General features: G+C 37.5%; 1 protein-coding gene across 1 annotated transcript in view; it reads right to left on the bottom strand.

Annotated features, from left to right (window-relative positions):
• Positions 1–20,380, bottom strand: part of FSIP2 (fibrous sheath interacting protein 2) — an 88,585-nt gene that overhangs the window by 27,689 nt on the left and 40,516 nt on the right. The window contains exon 14 of the mRNA XM_021713070.1: positions 11,930–11,987. Within this exon, the coding sequence (XP_021568745.1) occupies positions 11,930–11,987 (58 nt within the window). The remainder of the gene's footprint in view (positions 1–11,929; positions 11,988–20,380) is intronic.

Below are 20,380 nucleotides of genomic sequence, written 5' to 3'. Positions count from 1 at the left end.
ACCATTTACTGAATAGGTTCTCCTCCCACCAATGATTGTTGTTGGAGGCTTTGTCAAAGGTGAGTTGGTTGAGAGATTGAGGCTTTGCTTCTGGAATACCTATCCTGTTCCCTTGGTCTATGTGCCTGTTCTTGTACCAATACCAGTCTGTTTTGATTACTGTAGTCTTACAGTGAAGTTTGAAGTCGGAAGTGTGATACCTCCTACTTTGTTTCTTTTGCTAAGGATTGTTTTGACTATTTGTGGTCGTTTATGTTTCCATATGAATTTCTGTAATGTCATTTCCAGGTCTGAGAAGAATGATGTTAGTAACTTAAGGGTATTGCATTGAATTCTGTAGACTGCCTTTGGTAGGATGGACATTTTAACAATGTTGGCTCTTTCTATCTATGAGCATAAATTATTTTTTCATTTGTTTGTGTCTTCTTGGATTTCTTTGAGCAGTGTTTTGTAGTTCTCATTGTAAAGGTCTTTCACTTCTCTGGTTAGGAAGATGTCGAGGTATTTCATTTTTTTTGTGACTATTGTTAATGGGATTGTACTTTTGATTTGGGTCTCTGCCAGTTTTTTGTTGGTGTATAGGAATGCAACTGTCTTTTGCACATTTATTTTGTACCCAGACGCTTTGCCAAACTCCTTTATCAGTGTAAGTAGGTTTTTGGCACATTCTCTTGGATTTTCAAGGTATAAGAACATACCATCAGCAAAGAGGGATAACTTGACTTCCTTTTTTCCTATTTGGATACCCCTGATTTCCTTCTCTTGTCTGATTACCCGAGCTAGGACTTCCAACTCAATGTCGAACAAGAGGGGCGAGAGTGGGCAGCCTTGTCTTGTTACAGCCTTCAGGAGAAATGTTTCCGGTTTCTGTCCATTTAACAGTATGTTAACTGTGGGGTTGTCATAGATGACACTTACTATTTTGAGGTAAATTCCTTCAATACCTAGGTGCTTGTGGGTTTTTATCAAGAAGGGATGCTGGATTTTACCAAAAGGTTTTTCTGCATCTATTGATATAATCATATGGTTCTTGTTTTCACATTTGTTGATGTATTTAATTACATTTATGGTCTTGCAGATGTTGAACCACCCCTGTATCCTGGGAATGAAGCCTACTTCATCATGGTGGATGATTTCTGAGATATGTTTTTGGATCCGATATGCTAGAATCTTGTTGAGAATTTTTACATCTACGTTCATAAGGGATTTTGGCCTGTAGTTCTCTTTTTTTGTTTGGCCTTTAACCGGTTTGGGTATCAGTGTGATATTAGCTTCATAAAATGATTTGGGGAGAATTGCATCTTTCTCAGTGGCCTTGAATACTTTTAATAGGATTAGTATTAGCTTCTCCTTATACATTTTGTAGAATTCTGCTGGAAAGCCATCCAGTCCAGGGCTTTTTTTTTCTTTTTTTGGTAGGTAGTTTTCATATGACAGAACCAATATCCTGGGTTTTTATTGGTCCATTTAGTGTCTCAATGTCTTCTTGTTTCAACCTGGGGAGGTTGTATGATGTCAGAAAGTCCTCCGTTTAATTTAGGTTATCAAGTTTGTTTCCATATAGGTATACATAGGAATCTCTGATAATCTTTTGTATTTCTTTGGAGTCAGTTGTGATTTGATATTTTGTATTTCTGACTGTGTGTATTTGGTCTTTTTCTCTCTTTTTCTTGGTCATTCTGCCTAGGGGTCCATCAATCTTGTTAATGATTTCAAAGAACCAATTTTTTGTTTTGTTGATATTTTCTCTGATTTTTTTTTATCTTCTATGTCTCATATTTGGGTTCTTATTTTGGTGATTTCGATTCTTCTGCTAAAGTTGGAGTTTTGGTAGTCTTCTCTTTCCAGCTCCCTTGGGTGATTGGTTAGGCCCACCTCTTGTGATCTTTCCATTTTCTTTATGTGTGCTCATAGAGATATAAATTCCCCTCTTAGAACTAACTTCATGGCATTCCAGAGATTTTGGTAAGGTGTTTCATACTGTTCATTTGTTTCCAGGAATCTTTTAATTTCTGCTTTGATTTCAGTGTTGACCCAGTAGTTGTTCAGCACCATGATGTTTAGTGTCCAAGTCTTTGTGGGTTTTGGGGAAATGTTGTTGGTGTTGATATTTATTTTTTTATTCCACTGTGGTCTGAGAGCATGCATGGCAAGATTTCAACCTTATGCAATTTGTTTATGCTTGATTTATGGCCAAAGATGTGATCGATCTTGGAGTATGTTCCATGTGGTGATGAGTAGAATATATATTCTGTGGTTGTTGGTTGGAATAATCTCTAGGTGTTTACTAAGTCCATTTGGTCAGGTGTCAAGTTTAGGTTCTGGATTTCCTTGTTGATTTTTTGCCTTAATGATCTATCTAGGGCTGTCAGTGGGGTATTCAAGTCCTCCACTATAATAGTGTTAGAGTCAATATCTGTTTTTAGTTTACTTAGTGTTTACTTTATAAATTCTGGTATGCCTATGTTGGGTGCATATATGTTTAGGATAGATATTTCTTGTTGATGGATTGAAACTTTTATCATTATGTAGTGTCCTTTTGCATCTCTTTAAATTTTTGATAGCTTGAAGGTTGTTTTGTCTGATATTAATATCATAACTCCTGCCTTCTTTTGTGATCCATTTGCCTGGAAACTCATTTTCCATCCTTTAACTTTGAGTCTCTGTGCATCCCTTGCAGAGATGAGTCTCCTGGATGCAGCAAATAATTGGGTCATGGTTTCTTATCCAATTTGCCATTCTATGGCTTTTCAGTGGTGCATTTGGTCTATTCACATTCAGTCTGATTATTGAAATGTGAATGTTTTGTGCTGTCATAAGGATCTTATAAATTATTTTCTTTGTTTGCTTGTTTTCTTTTGGTTTGGGGTTGCTGTATGTGTGTTTTCAAGTTTCTCATTGTGCTGTATTTCTGTTGATTCTGTGCTCTGCTGTTCTTTTGAGAAGTGTGTGGTCATTTTTTTTTTTTCTTACTTCTGTGTTTAATACCCTTTTAAGTGTCTACTGTAGAGCTGGTCTAGAAGCTGCATAATCTCTTAGGGATTGGATATCTGGGAAGGATTTTTATTCTCCATCACTGATGAAGCTGAACTTGGCTGGATAGAAAATTTGGGGTTGAAATTGTTTATCTTTGAGGATTTTGAATATAGGGCTTCAGTTCCTTCTTGCTTGTAGTGTTTCTGCCAATAGGTCTGCTGCTATTCTGTTTGGTTTTTCCTAGTAGGTAGTCTGACCTTTCTCTCTTGCTGCCTTTAGGATTTTTTCTTTTGTACCTACTTTGTGTAGGCAAATTACTATGTGTCTAGTGGTTGGTCTTCTCATTTGATGTCTTGTGGGGGCTCTCTGCATCTCTTGTGTTTGGCTGGTCACATCTCTGGTGAGATGGGGAAAATGTTCTTGACTTACCTCCTGGAATACTTGTTCTAAGTTGTTCTCTATTTCCCTTTCTTCTTCTGGGATACCATCAGGTGTAGGGTCAGCCTCTTGATATAATCACACATCTCTTGTCGGCTTTCTTCTTTCTTTCTGAGTCTTCTTTCTATGTTTTTTACAAATCAGATTAATTTGATGTTCTAGTCTTCAAGTTCTGAGATTCTTTCTTCAGCTAGATTAACTCTGATTTCCATGCTTGTCATCTTGCTCTTTATTTCCTGGATGAAATTTTGTATTGCTAAAATCTGTTACAAGTTCTTTCAATGTTGTGTCTTGTGTTTCTTGAGTCTTATTCACTCTTTCCATTCATTCCCTAATCCTTGACATATTCTGGGGCAAGTTATAGGTGACTTCCATTGTTTGGGCACCAAGTTCTGATTTTTCAGGAGTTTTGTCTTCAGTATACTTGAAATTACCTGAAGTCTTTCTTTGAACTTTCCTCATTTGTGACAGGTCTCCTACTTCTCTCTTTAGTTCAGTTATTCATTGTCAGTGGGAGAGGCTTTCCCTTCTGATGTTTGCTCAGTCCTATAGTCTTCCCTGATCCAGGCTCTGGATTTGTTCTATTTTGAAATAGGATGGTGGATGGGAAGCTTTACTGTCTCTTGTAGTTTTTGAAATTTAAATAAAGTAGGGGATGGGGCATTAGGATTCAGAAACTACTTTCAAATTACAATGTTCACTTATTGGGGTTTGTGTTCCCTGAGACCCCACCCCATCACCATTCTATATGACAATGCAAAGTAGAAGCCAATGCAAAAAAACAATTAAACACACACACACACACACACACACACACCCCAAAACAAACTAGAATAACAAAAAAGTGAAACAAAACAAGCAACAACAACAAAAAACCAAGAAACTAAACACACACACATGCCTAGCACAAGGTGAATAGAGAAGAAAAACAGAAAGACTGGGGGAGTGGGTGGGGAAGGAATTCAGGTCAAACCCTCCCACATATATTGACACACACCTTAAATTATAAAAAAAGAAAAGAAAAAACCCCAGAAGAACAAAAATCAAAAACAACAACCAAATTGAAAGATGAACACTCAATCATTCACATATACACATAAACAAAAAACAACAACAACAACAAAAAAAACAGAAAAAGAAAAGAAAAAAAATTGGGGGGGGTGCAGATCAAACCTTCACATACACATTCATGCACAAAGAAAAAATATTTTAAAAATAGATGAACTAACAAACAAACAGGCAAAAAATTTTATTTATTTTTTTTTAAATTGAAAATTAAAAAAAAAAAACCTGACCTCTTGTAGCAGGTCCTATAATTGTTTCCCTAATTTGGTCTCTCCTGCAGAGCCACCTCTTTCATGCTCTCCTCAGTGTTCTGAGCAGGGAAGGAGGAGGGGCAGTGGAGGTGGGTGGTGCTGCAATCCTCCCCTCTCACTCTCTTATGGTCAGGGAGATCTCCTCTGGTGGGGAGGTATGGGGTTGCTTTTTCCCCAGGTATGTACTCGTGGGGGTGACCCAGCCTGGCCTATCTTGGAATGGAATTCTATTGTGAAGGACGTCCAGCCTACTCCTGGATTTGTCCCTCTCAGTCATGGCCCAGCTATGTGGTTCTGACGTACAGAGGATTATTGGGGAGGAGGGGGTTGGGGTCAGTCCTGGACTCACTACTGATCTCTTTGGAGTTCTTTCTCGTCCTTTTCTGGCCTGACCCTTTGTCCCGCAGCTGGATCAGGGTGGGGGGTGGGGTGCCTGGAACTCTGCGCTCACCAGGTCCTTCGAAGTTTGTGCTTGTAGGATATTCCCTCTCGGTCATGATCGATCCGTGAGTAATTGATCTGCCAGTCACAGAGATCGGGTCTGTTGTTCCGTGCTGTGCAAGTCAGAGCATTTTACCGCCCCACCTTCAAGATGGTGGTTGAATGCCTCTCTTGTCCTCTTCCATGGGACTTTGCTTCTGGACTCCTTCCACAGCCCCTACTGCCGGTGCCCTGCCAGGCACTGAAGTGGTGAGGCAAAGCCAGGAGCCAGCAGTCTCTCTCCTGCTGCAATAGTGAGGGAGAGCCTGCAGTGATGGTTCTCCCTGCCACTTTTTTGCAGAAAATATTTTGTCCGTTTAAAAAAAAAATAATGGTGTTTGGCTTCTGTGACCCGAGAAGAGCCAGGGACGAAGCAAAGAAGCTGCAGCACCAGGGGCCTGGTCACTTGCTCACGAGCCCCCACTTAGACAGTTTCTCCCAGCATTTTCTTCCCAGGGAGGGTTTATTGATTTAAAAAAAAAAGCAAAGAAAAAGAAAATGGCACTCGGCTTCTGCATCCCGGGAGTCGCTAGGGTCCAAGCCAGCAGCTGTGGCACCAGCTGCTGCCCCAGGAGAGCCCTGGCCACTAGCTCCCTAGCCCTCACTCAGTCAGCCACTCACAAGCCCACTTGCTCATCAGCACATACACTAAATTTTCCATACACTCACTCACTCCATCTTCCCGACCTCCTTCTTCCTACTTTTTTATGGACATTGGCACTGTTTTATCATTTGTTCTAGGCATATACTCTATCAAATTTACACTTTTCTAAATGTCCAAAATTCAATTTTGAGAAGCAGTCAGACTAAAAACTATATTCTAAATCTTGGTAGAAAAAAGAAAAGCTCATAAAATGGGCTTGATGGCAAAAGTTCATTCTTAGACTAGTACTTTTTTGCTTTACGGAACCAGGATCAGAAAGTTGATGTCAGTGGCATGTTATTTGTTCTTGTTTTTCTAAGATCTGGTTTTCTTAGGTCAAAACAAGTTTCCAAGTTATACTTCTCTCTAATCCCAAATAAAGCTTTTTTGTAGGCTACTAGTGAACTTTGATAACTGGTTTCTAGATTTTACTTTTCTAAATTATATTTAAAATTTTTTTTTAAAAAAATTTGTTTTAAAGATGTAGGGTTCAGTTCAGGGTTAGATATACAAATGTTCATTATGCAGTTTCCCTTGTTGATGAGGTGTGACCCCTCCCTCCCCTGGCAGTTTTCCACTACTACCAATCCCCTTCTTATAGTATTATGATAATTGTTCAAGGTCCACTTATTAGTGAAAATATGTGGTACTGAGTTCTTTTTTTTTTTTTTTTGAGTTGGAGTCTCACTCTGTCATCCAGACTGGAATGCAGTGACCGCTCCTGGCCACTGCAGCCTCGATCTGCTGGGCTCCAGCGATCCTTCTGCCTCAGCCTTCCAAGTAGCTGGAACTACAGGCACGCGCTACCATGCCCGGCTAGTTTTTGATTTATTGTAGAGATGAGGTCTTGCCAAGTTGCCCAGGTGGGTCTCGAACCCGTGGTATCAGACAATCCACTCACCTCAGCCTCCCAAAGCGCGGGATTACAGGCTGAGCCACTGAACCCGGCAGGTACTTAGTTCTTTGTTTCTGTGATAGATTACTCAGTATTATAGACTCTAAGTCCATCCATATTGCTGCGGAGTACATAATTTTGCTTTTCTTATGGCTGCATGATATTCCATTAAGTATATGTACCACATTTTTTTTTTATCCATTCCTCGTTTACTGGGCAGCACAGTTGGTTCCATGTTTTTGCTACTGTGAATAATGCTGCAATAAACATGCATGTGCAGGTATTTTTTTCGTAGAGTGATTTGAGTTCCCCTGGGTATATTTCCAGTAGGGGAATTGTGGGGTCATATGGAAGACCAATTTTTAGACCTTTTAGGAATTGCCACACTGTTTTCTGTAGAGGCTATACTAGTTTACACTCCCACCAACAGTGTAGTAGCATTCTCTATTCTGCAAATACTCTTTAGCATCTGTTGTTTTTTGAGTCGTTGATGATGGCCATACTGACTGGCATTAAGTGGCATCTCAGTGTGGTTTTAATTTGCATTTCTTTGATGACTAGAGAGGCTGAGCATTTTTTCATGTATCTGTTGGCTGCTTTTATGTTGTCTTTTGTGAAGTGTCTATTCATATCTTTTGCCTACTTTTAATGGGACTTTTTTTGTAGTTGTTTGTTTGTTGTTGTTTTTCTTTTTGGCATGTTTGAGTTCCTTGTAGATACTAGATGCTAGGCCTTTGTCAGGTCTACAGTTAGCAAATATTTTTTCCCAGTCTGTGAGCTGTCTCCCCACTCTCTTGATGGTTTCTTTGGCTTTGCAGAAGCTTGTCAGTTTGATGAGGTCCCACTTGTCTGTCTTATCTCTTATGGCATGGGCACTTGGGGTTTTGATCAGCTATTAGTTGCCAGTTCCAGCTTCCATAAGGGTGTCTCCTGAATTCTCTAAGGTTCTTATAGTTTGAGGTTTTATGTTTAGGTCTTTGATCTACTTAGAGTTGATTTTTTGTGTATGGTGATAACAAGAGTTCTTGTTTTAATCTTCTGCATGTGGTCAGCCAGTTTTTCCAGCACCATTTATGGAATAGGTTCTCCTAGACCCAGTGGTTGATGATGGAGGCTTTGTCAAAGATGAGTTGGTTGAGAAATTGAGGTTTTGCTTTCAGAATCTTTATCCTGTTCCATTGGTCTACATGCCTATCCTTGTACCAATACCAGGCTGTTTTAATTATTGCAGCCTTATAATAAAGTTCAAAAGTCTGAAAATGTGATACCTCCCACTTTGTTTTTTTGTTTGTTTGTTTGCTTTTTGCTGAGGATTGTTTTGGTTATTTGTGGTTTTATGTTTTCATATGAATTCCTGTATTGTCATTTCCAGGTCTGAGAAGAATGCTGCTGGTAATTTAATGGGTATTACATTAAATCTGTAGATTGTCCTTGGTAGGATGGCTATCATAAAATTGTTGATTCCTCTGAACCATGAACATGGAATATTTTTCCATTTGTTTGTGTCACCTTTGTTTTTGTTGAGCAGTGTTTTGTACCTTTTGTTGTAAATTTCTTTCACTTCTCTGGTTAGGAAGATGCCATGGTATTTGGTTTCTTTGTGGATATTGTGAATGGGATTGTGCTTTTTATTTGGGTTTCTGTTTGTATATTGTTGGTGTATAGGAATGAGACTGTCTTTTGCATGTTTGCTTTACATCCTGAGACTTTTCCAAAGTCCTTATTAGTGCAAAGAGTTTTTTGACAGATTCTCTTGAGTTTTTGAGGTATAGAATCATGTCCTCTGCAAAGAGGGATAACTTAGCTTCCTCTTTTCCTATTTGGATATCCTGATTTCCTTCTCTTGTCTGATTTATTTAGCTAGGACTTCCAATTCTATGTTGAACAGGAGGGAAGAGAGTGGGCATCCTCGTCTTGGATGTTTTAAGGGGAAATGTTTCCAAAATTTGCCTGTTTAGCAGTAAGTTGGTTGTAGAATTATCATAGTTGGCTCTTAATATTTTGAGGTATGTTCCATCTTTGCCTAGATTTCAAGGGATTATATCAGGATGGGTGCTGAGTTTTATCGGAAGCTTTTTCCACATCTAATGATATAATCATGTGGTTTTTGTTTTAACATCTGTTGATATATTTAATTACATTTATGGTCTTGCAGATGTGGAATCAGCCCTGCATCCTAGGGATTAAGCCTACTTGGTCATGGTGTATGATTTTTGAGATGTGTTGTTGGATCTGGTTTGCTAGAGTCATACTGAGAATTTTAGCATCTATGCTTATCAAGGATATTGGCCTGTAATTCTCTTGCTTTCTTGGCTCTTTACCCGATTAGAGTATCAATGTGATGATAGCTTCATAAACTGATTTGGAGGAAAGTTCCATCTGTTTCAATTGCATGGAATATTTTCAATAGGATAGGTATCAGCTCCTCCTTACATGTTTTGTGGAATTCTGGGCTTTTTTTTTTTTTGTAGGTAGTTTTCTTATGTCATAGTCAATTTCCTGGGTTGTTATGGGTCTATTTAAGGTCGTAATTTCTTCTTGTTTCAACCTGGTGGGTTGTGTGATTTGAGAAAATCCTCCATTTTATTTAGGTTTTCAAGTTTGTTTCCATACAAGTGTATATAATAATGTCTGATAATCTTTTTTTGTTTGTTTTTTGTTTTTTGAGTTGGTGTCTCACTCTGTCACCCAGACTAGAGTGCAGTGGCCGCTCCCGGCCACCACAGCCTCCACCTACTGGGCTCCGGCGATCCTTCCGCCTCAGCCTTCCAAGTAGCTGGAACTACAGGTGCGCGCTACCACGCCCGGCTGATTTTTGATGTATTGTAGAGATGAGGTATCGCCAAGTTGCCCAGGCAGGTCTCGAACCTGTGGGATCAGGCAATCCACTCAGCTCAGCCTCCCAAGGTGCGGGATTACAGGCTGAGCCACCAAGCCCGCCTTGCTAATCTTTTGTATTTCTTTGGGATCAGTTGTGACTTGATCTTTTGCATTTCTGATTATTTACTTTGACTTTTTCTCTTTTTTTCTTGGTCAGTCTAGCTAGAGGGTTCATCAATCTTGTATTTCCTTTCAAAGAATCAGCTTTTTGTTTTGTTTATTTTTTTGTATTATATTTTTGTCATCTATGTCCCAAATTTGAACATTTATTTTGGTGATCTGGATTCTTTGACTGAAGTTAGGGTGAACACTCTACCCAACAACCACAGAATATACATTCCACTCATCACCACTTGGAATGTACTCTAAGATTGACTACATCCTTGGCCATAAATAAAGCATAAACAAATTTCATAAGATTGAAATACTGCCATGAACCTTCTCTGACTGCAGTGGAATAAAAATATATATCAACACTAACAAAGTTCCTCCCAAACTCACAGAGACATGGACACTAAGCAGCATGATGCTGAACAACTCCTGGGTCAACATGGAAATTAAAGCAGTAATTAAAAGATTCCTAGAAACAAATGAAAACAAAGAAACATCTTACAAAATCTCTGAGATGCCATGAAAACAGTTCTAAGAGGGGAATTTATATCTCTATTAACACCCATGAAGAAAATGGAAAGGTCACAAGTTAATAGCCTAACAAATCACATAAGGAAGCTGGAAAAGTAAGACCACCAAAACCCTAACTACTTTTAATTTGTTGAATATATATTACTTTCAGAGTTGTTCATTGTGTATGCTAACTTGACCATAAAATCCGCCCCCTATACAAACTTCCAGACTGTCACTCAACAAATAAGCTACAAGTTTCTAACCACAGCGCTCTGGGTGGTAAATGTATTGCCATCTTAATTCTGTTACTCTTTACACTATCTATCTAAACAATACAAACTGCTCATTATCTAAGTACAAAGCTTAATTATTGCAACTTTCTTTCCTCCCACTGCTATCATATTTGCTTTGTCTTCATTCCCTTGGTACTGAATTTTCATCTCTATTTTATGAATTTTTATATTAACATTAAACAAATAAATAAAAACAGAGAACTAGGCATCAGGTGGGGGAGGAGAAATAAGGTTAATGATAGAGCAAATGTGATGCTTCCACAGAAGTCTTATGAAACTTACAGTTAAATCAGAACAAGAGGAATGTGACAGCTGTGTGATGGGCAGAACCAGACCTGTCAGTCTGGTTAGCTGTGTTTTGTTTGTGCTCTGACCTAATGTTAGGCTAAGTGGATATGCAGCTAAAATATCTTATCTCTGTGAATTTGGGAGGAGTGGTGAAGAAGCCCCAAGTCACATATGTAGTTATTCATTTTAGCTAAGCTAAGATTTTTAATGAAAAAACATCTAACGTGTTTTCTATAAAAGATTCAAGTGATTCTATAGTTGGGTGTTCTTAGGTAGGGAGAGATAAAAATGCAGCAATTAAGACTTTATTATGAGCCTCTTTTAATCTCTTTTAAGAAGATGAGTATTTATATTTCCCAAAATTTCAAACGTATTCATCAAATAAATACAAGACTGTTTATTGTCTACAAGTGGATATCATTTTTCCTCATTTTATTGCTTTGAACTGAACTAGTCAGTTTTCTCCTGTATCTATTACAGTAGCATATATCCTATAAACACTCAGTGACAAAAACTATGTTGTAATAATCAATAGAATGGGTGGTCACCAAGGTTAGAGGAATGAAAACTCCCAAAGTTAAACAAATATCTCTTCTAAGGGCTGACAATTTCCATTGATAGTGATCACTATTTTGTATTAGACTGCAAATAACCATTGAGGGAAGAATAGTTGATTAAGCCATTAATACTGTAAATGATTTTATATCCATAGGATGCCAATAATCCCCAAAGGCATAAAGAATGGCAAATGTTTCAAAGGGGATAAAGACAAAGAAATAAAATCCATATCATGAAAAGCCATCTGAAGAAGAAAGGATGTGGTAGAGATACACTTAAAAGTGGCATAAAGACCCTTTTGGAATAAATGCAGAGCATAGAACCACAGTGCGGATAAGGAGATAGAGAAGGAGAAGGATACACTTTGTAAGCAATTTAATCTTAGTGCTGAAAGTTTTCAAAATACAAAATTTTCCTAAATCTAAGTAGAACTACAAAAATTGAGAATTCTATGTAATCATTTGCTTGTGAATAGCCTTCTTATATAATTATTAAAACATTGATTTATGATTACACATTAATTTTCTTAGATACTTACATATTTGAATAAACAGTAGAAGGAAATATGCCTGGGGTTGTAGCATTAGCCTGAGGTCCTATTTATAAGACAAAGAAAATTATTGTTTGAATCCATCCTCAGCAACTTTCTAACTGGTGGAGACATTCTACAGTAGATCTTTATTCTCTGATGTCACTACCTCATTTACAAGTTTTCAGGTACCCTCCACAGTTGAATTCTAAATTTCTTAGGAAGGCACAAACTGTACTGTAAGATTCAATATCTTTGTCTATCTCTCCAGTATCTTTTCTGGTTAGTTTTTCATATTTATTAGTCCAAAGAAACAGATAATCAAAATCTTGCAATTTCCCAAATATAATATATTTTCCATGCCTCTGGACTGTGGTTTTGTCATTGCTTTTGTTTGGAGTACCCTGTCCCATCTTTTAACTTCTCATCTTTTAGGTCTCATTCAGGTTGTGTTAACTCCTCTTGAAAGCCTTCCTTGATGCCTTACATAAATAAATAAATATCCTTCCCAGTACCCCCAAACCACTTTAAACATACTTATATTATAAAACTCATTATATTGTGATTATAAGTTTACTCTTATATATTCTTAAGATTTCTCACTATATCCTCAGTACTTAATATAGTAACTACTCAATAATATTTACTGTTATATTATTTAATTCATGTCTCTTAACAATTTACTCATTGATCTGTCTGTCATTCATCTCTTCTCATTCAAATATATTCTAACATTTTTTGTAAGCAATATAGCAACATTCCATTACTTGTTTAATAAATATTCTGGATATGGATTATATAAAAATTCTTTACACAGACTATCTCTACTGGTATACTTGATTGGTGTATATCAGTTATACAAATAAACAAATGAATTAAAGTCTTTAACAAATAGAATGCTCTTGTCACAAAATGTATGTAGTGTCTGTATTAGAACTTGTTTAAAACCAAGTTTAATAGGTAACTCGTGTTTCTTCAAAATAATGAGTAATCAATAGGTACCAATGGCATACACAAAAATACTTAAATTTTTATCAACTTTTTTGAGTTTGTTTATGTAGGTATCTTTTCATGTGTTTTTGGTTTTGGAAAGAAAGTAACTGACATTAAGAGTGCATAGATCTGAGAAATTAAGTGTAAAGAAAATACTATTTTAAAACCAACAAAAATCCTTCTGTGGTTTTTGGCAATATACCAAAAAATATTTTTTAAAATTTTTGCTTACAAAGTTGTATACATTAATGGAGTACTCTTAAAAACAGTTGAATTTTCAAAGAAGATAATTTTTTGAAGGAAAAGTAATTATGAAAACACAAATGTATAGTGGTAAGTAAATGCTGAAACTAATACCTGCCCCGGGGTTATTAGCCATACCTGATAATTTAATATCTTGTCAGATAATTTAAAATAAGACATCAGGCTCAAAAAAGATGAAGAACTAAAGCTAAGAGTCATAAAAATATCCAGATGCTCCTTGACTTACGATGGTGTAACATTCTGTTAAACTTATGGTAAATTGAAAATATTTTAAGTTGGAAATGCATTTAATACATCTACACTGCTGAACATTATAACTTAGTCTAGTCTACCTTTAACATGCTTAGAACACTCATATTAGCCGACAATTAGGTAAAATAACCTAACACAAAGTCTACTTTATAATAAAGTGTAGAATATATTATGTAATTTATTGAATGCCATATTGAAAATGAAGACAAAATAGTTGTATGAGTATTCAAAATACAGGTTATACCGAATGTTTATTTTTCACACAATCCTGTGATTCAAAAGAAAATCTAACCACTGTAAGTTGAGGATCATCTGTATAAAATCCCAAAGAATTACATCCTTAGTGAGACAGTCATCTATCTATCTATTTATCTATCTATCTATCTATCTATCTATCTTTCTGTCTTCCTATCTATAATCTATCTATCTATCTACCTATGTATCATGCCACAGAGGAAGCAGACAAATGAATTATGCTTTCTCTTTTTTGCTGTGAGTGGATAAGGAGAGGAAGAAGATAAAGTTATGTCTTAAAATTCATAACCACAGGTTATTGCTTTTTTTCTTTATTTCTTTTTAATTTTATTTATTTATTTTAAGTCGGAGTCTCACTCTGTCGCCCAGACTGGAGTGCAGTGGCCGCTCCCGGCCACCGCAGCCTTGGCCTGCTGGGCTCCGGCGATCCTTCCGCCTCAGCCTTCCGAGTAGCCGGAATTACAGGCATGCGCCACCACGCCTGGCTGATTTTTTGATTTATTGTAGAGATGAGGTCTCACTGCCCAGGCGGGTCTCGAACCCGCGGGCTCAGGCAATCCACTCACCTCAGCCTCCCAAAGGCGTGGGATTACAGGCTGAGCCACCGAGCCCGGCTTTTCTTTTTAATTTTAAAGATGTGGCTTACAAGTTAGAATTGGGTATATAAGTTTGGGTCTCCAATTAGACCTCACTTTGCCTGGATTGTACTCATGTACCCTTATGATCTTGAATTTAAAATCTATAGAACCTGTGTTGTCAATAAAACTCCAAGTAAGAATTTAAAGTGAGTCAGTGTTTATAGCTCCTCTAGATAGCTGACAGCAGCATATAAAAATTTTCTCTAGAGAAACAGAACTTATTCAAATAGTACTGAATTCTCAATAACACATTTTATTTTCAAAAATGTACTCACTTTTAACACCAATATCATCCACCACACACACATCAATATAAAAAACAAGCTACCATGGCTCTTAACAGAAAAAGAAAACATAATACATAAGTATTAGACCTCAATGATTTCAAACATTTATAGTATCAAATATAAAATAAAAATAAGTTAACTTTTATGCTTAAATATATAAAGAGCATTTTCAAGAACAGTATTGGAGTAAGAACCTATTAAAGAGTCATCAGTATAGTACTGGATTACAAAATCAATGCTCAAAAATTAATTGCATTTCTATACATCAACAACTTTCAAGCTGAAAAACAAATCAAGAACACAATGTCAGTTATAATAGCCATACACACACACACACACACACACAAACCATGGAACACATCTAACCAAAGATATGAAAGATCTGTACAATGAGAATTAAAAAACACGGCTAAAAAAAAAAAAATCAAAGATGACACAAACAAATGGAAAAATATTCCATGTCTGTGGATTGCAAGAATCAATATTGTTAAACGTACATACTGCCTAAGCAATCTACAGATTCAGCACAATCCCTATCAAACTACCAGCACCATTTTTCACATACCTGGAAAAAACAAGACTTAAATTCATATGGAAGAAAAAAGAGCCTAAGTAGACAAAACAATCCTAAGCAAAAAGAACAAACCTGGAAGCATCACATTGCCAAACTTCAAACATTATTACAAGGCTACAGGAACCAACAGATCATGGTACTTATCCACAAACAGACAAATAGATTCACGGAACAGAATCGAGAACACAGAAATAAAACTACTATCTTACAACCATCTCATCTTTGACAAAACTGACAAAACTAACACTGGAAAAAAACATTCTATTTAACAAATGATCCTGGAATATCTGGGCAACTATATGCAGAAAAATGCAGTTAAATCCCTTTCTCTCACTGTATATAAATATCAACTCAAGATGGATTAACAATTTGAACTATAAAAATCTTAAAAGCAAGCATAGGGAACACTCTTCTAAACATTGGCCTACGCATAAATTCATGATTAAGACCCCAGAAGCAAAAGCAACAAAAACAAATATTGACAAGTAAGTCTAAATCAAATTAAAGAGCTTCTGCATAGCAAATAAAACCATTGACCAAAGTGACCGACACCTACAGAATGAGAGAAAATATTTGCAACTTATGCATCCAAAGAAGGACTACTATCCATCATCTACAAAGAACTCAAATGAATCAACAAGAAAAACACAATAAAACAACAACAAAAATAACTAATAACTCCATTAAAAGTAGGCAAGGACATGAAAAGGACTTATCAAAAGAAGGCATATAAGCAGTCAGTAAGCATATAAGCAGTCAGTAAGCATATAAAAAAGATGTTTAACATCATTAGTCAGAGGCAAAAGATGGGGGTAGAGCCAACCAGACTTCGTGAGTCCCTGTGTGAGTGAGTATACAGACAAATTTGCATGCATGTCTATGTGTAAGTGGGTATGTGAGTGGTTGACTGAGTGGGGACTCAGGAGCAAGTGACCAGGGCTTTCCTGGTGAAGTGGCTGGTGCCACCGCTGCTCTGCTTGCACTCTAGCACTTCTTGCGGTACAGAGCTGAGCACCATTTTCTAAAATCAACAAATACTTTCCCAAGAAGAAGCTGCCGGGAGCAACTACCATTGCCAGAGTGTCTGACAACTGCAGCACCAGGCTGGACACTGGCAGTGAGTGCTGCTGAAGGAGTACAGTGGAGGAGCAAGAGTCAGCATCCAACTGGAGAAGATAAAACAGGCATCCCACTACCATCTTGAAAACAGGGCAGGGAAGTACTCTGACTTGCTCACTATGGAGCAACAGACTCACTCTCTGAGATGGTGGGTTAACTACTCTGGGGTTGATCATGACCAGAGGGAATATCCTGAAAGCACAAACTCTGGAGGGACAGGATTAGTGCGGAGTCTCAAGTGCCCCACCCTCTACCCTGACCCTGACAAGGAACAAAGGATGTGACCAGAAAAGGATAAGGAAGACCCTCCAAGAGATCAGTGGTAAGTCCTAGGCTGACCCCACTCCCTCTTTCCCAGAAATCTTCAGAATGTCAGACCCACACAGTTGTGGCAAAGATGAGAGGGATGAGCCCAGGTGGATCCTAGATGGCAGCCATGATGGAAGCACTCTACTCTGGGATAAGCCTGACTGGGGCACCTGCTGCCAGCATCTAGGGAGGAGACAATCCTGATCTTATGAGAGTGGGAGGGGAGGACTGATGCTCTACCCATTCTCATCACCATCTCCTAACCCCCCGGGCATGCACTGGGGGCTTGTGAACGAGTCTGCAGGCCCACAGGAGATGACAGATGGCTTACCTGTGAGTTGCTGAGAGGAATAATTATAGAACCCGCCATAAGAGGGCAGGTTTTTAAAAATATTTTTTAAAATTCTTTTTTGTTCTTATTTTGTTTTGGTTTAGTGTGTGTGTGTGAACATATGTGGAAGAGTTGGATTTGCACTCTGCCCCCCTTTTTTGTTATCTTTTTGTTCTGGTATAGTGTTTGGGAGTGTGAATGTGTGTGTCAAAGCAAAATTTGCATTCTCTTCTTTTTTTTCTTTTGTTGTGTTTGACTGTGTGTGTGAGTTTTCAATTTGCATTACCCCCAGTTTTTTCTTCTTCTTTCATTTTGTAGTGTGTGTGTGCATGTGTGTGTGTGTGTTCAGTTTTCTTGTTTTTAGGTGTTTTGTGGATTTTTTCGGTTTGTTTTGATTTTTCTTTGTATTTTTTGTTTTCTTTTTGGGGTTTTCTTTTCTTTTACTTGCTTTGATTTTCTGTGATTAATTTTATTTTTTAATTATGTTTGTTCATTCTATCTTATTATACTTTGTTTTTCTAATTACTATTACTTTATCTTGGACTTAGGGGGGTATACACACATACCCATCACATCATCATACATAGTGATGTTGGGGAAAGGGTCTCAGAAGACTCAGAACCCAGTCAGTGAATTTTGTAACTTGCAAGTAGTTTCTGAATCCTAGCTCCCTACCCTCCACCTTATTTGACTCTCAAAACTAAAAGAAACAGCAAAGCTTCCTACCCCCAGCCATGTTTCAAAACAACAAATTTGGAGGCTCTGAACAGGGAAGAATAGAGGGCTAATCAAATGACAGGAGTGAAAACCTGCCTAGCACCACTGAACAACAAAATTAAAGGAAGAACACAGGTAATTCCCAGTTTACAAAAGAAGCAATGACCAAAAAAATCAGATATCAGAGCCCAAACAATGACCATCACCAATGAATGGTCCCAGCATACAATAGGGGTTAGGGAATAGATGTTAAGAGAGAATAAAACTCAAAAAAGACCAGGGAAATTTACACTGAAAGAACCTATAACAGAGATTTTTGGCCACAAAAAACTTCATTCAGGAAATAAATAACAAGATGACAAGCATGGAAAGCAAAATCAACCAAGCAGAAGGATGAATCTCAGAGCTTGAACACCAAAACATGGAATTAACATGATCTGTTAAAAACATAGAAAGAAAACAGAGAAAGAACAAAGCCTCTAAGAGATGTGTGATTATATCAAGAGACCTAACTTACACTTGATTGGTATCTAAGAAGAAAGGGAAATATAAAATAACTAGGAAAAAGTATTCCAGGAGGTTATCCAAGAAATTTTTCCCAATCAGAAAAGCAGCAGAATTATCAGCAGATTCACTACAAGCTAGAGGGAACTGGAGTCCAATTTTTAAAGTCCTCAAAGAAAAAATTTTAACCAAGAATTTCCTGTCCAGTCAGGCTCAGCTTCATCAATGATGGAGAATTAAAATCTTTCCCAGATATTCAATTCCTAATAGATTATACTGTTTCACAATCAGCTCTACAGGAGAAGCTCAAGAAGGTGTTAAGTACAGAAAAAAAAAAAATGCACTTCCCAAGAATGCAAGAAAACAGAATCAACACAACACACCTCAAGACTGTAAAACTGAAAACACACATATATATTAACCCAAAAGTTAAAAGAAAACAAAACAGTTTTATAAGAGCCTATGACAGGGATAAATTCTCACATTTCAATAATCAGCCTGAGTGTCAATGGATTACAATGCACCACTGAAAAGACATAGAGAGGCAAAGTGCATTAACAAAAAAATGCAACCCAACAATATACTGCCTACAGGAAACATATCTCACTACAAAGGACACCCACAGGCTCAAAGTTAACAGACAGAAAATAAACTTTCAGGCAAACAGAAAACAAAAGAAGGCAGAAGACACAATTTTAATATCAGAGAAAACAATTTCCAAGCTATCAAAAATGAAAAAAGAGCTGAGCTAGGTGGCTCAGCTTGTAATCCCAGCACTTTGGGAGGCTGGGGTGAGTGGATTGCCTGGACCCGTGAGTTCAAGACCCACCCGGGCTACTTGGCGAAACCTCATCTCTACAATAAATCAAAAAATTAGCCAGGCATGGTAGTGCATGCCTGTAGTTCTGGCTACTTTGGAAGGCTGAGGTGGAAGGATCGCCGGAGCCCAGCAGGTCGAGGCTGCGGTGGCTGGGAGCATGCCACTGCATTCCAGTCTGGGTGACGGAGAGAGACTTCAACTCAAAAAAAAAAAAAATTAAAAAGAACACTATATAATGATAAAAGGTTCAATTTGTCAACAAGCAATATCCATTCTAAATATATATGACCCAACACAGGAGCACCTGACTTTATATAGCAACTACTAAGTAAACTAAAAAGAGATTTTGACTCTTACACTACCATAACTGGGGGTTTTAAATACCCCACTGACAACCCTAGATAGATCACTGAGGCAAAAAATCAACAAGGAGACCTAGAACTTTAACTTGACACTCGCCCAAATGGACCTAACAGATACCTACAAAACACTCCACCCAGTGAACACAGAATATACATTATACTACTCATCACCACATGGAACATACTCCAAGACTGACCGCATCTTCGGCCATGGAGAGTACTTTAAAGGTGACTAAAGTTTAAACATGTAAGAATAAATACACAATCTTTAATAAATAAATTCTTGGGTTTTTTGGTCCTCCCAGTAATCACAATAGCAAACATATGGTCCCAATCTAGGCACCCATCAACAGTGGACTGTATAAACAAAATGTGGAAAACAGGTTTGTTATGTAGGTATATTGCATAACAAATGATTTTTCAAATAACTAAAAATTGAACTTGCATATGATCCAGCAATCTCTCTACTAAGAATATAATATATCTAGAGGAACACAAATCACTCTACAAAAAAAGCCACCTGCACATGCATGTTTATTGCCACATCATTCACAATAGCAAAAACGTGGAACCAACACAGCTGCCCACTGAATTTGGACTGGCTAAATAAAATGTGGTATATATATGTTATGGAATATTATATAATCATAGAAAACAAAACCATGGCCTTTGCAGCAAATTGGATGAGTTGGAGACTATCATACTAAGATAACTATCACAGAAATGAAGAACTGAATGCCTCATTCATAAGTAGACCCTGAACACTAGTCACATTAGCACAAGAGTGGGATCAGCAGTAATGGAGCAAGGCTATGAGAGGGAGGGAGGGAGGAAGGTAGAAGGGAGGAGTGCAACATGGCAAAACAATGAGTCCATTAGCAGTGGGAGACAGGGCCAGCTAGAAGCCAAAACTTTACCTGCATGCAGCCTACTTATGTTACAAATCCCCACTTGTATATCACGACTCTAAAATAAAAATAATTTTTTAAAAATGTGGCAGATATACACCATGGACTACTATGCAGTCACAAAAAG

This window comes from Carlito syrichta, unplaced genomic scaffold (genome assembly GCF_000164805.1).
Source record: "Carlito syrichta isolate Samal-C Ts95f unplaced genomic scaffold, Tarsius_syrichta-2.0.1 Scaffold304021, whole genome shotgun sequence".
In the NCBI taxonomy this organism is placed as follows: Eukaryota; Metazoa; Chordata; class Mammalia; order Primates; family Tarsiidae; genus Carlito; species Carlito syrichta.
Note: the sequence above shows the minus strand (reverse complement) of the source record. Positions and strands in the feature narration are given on the sequence as shown.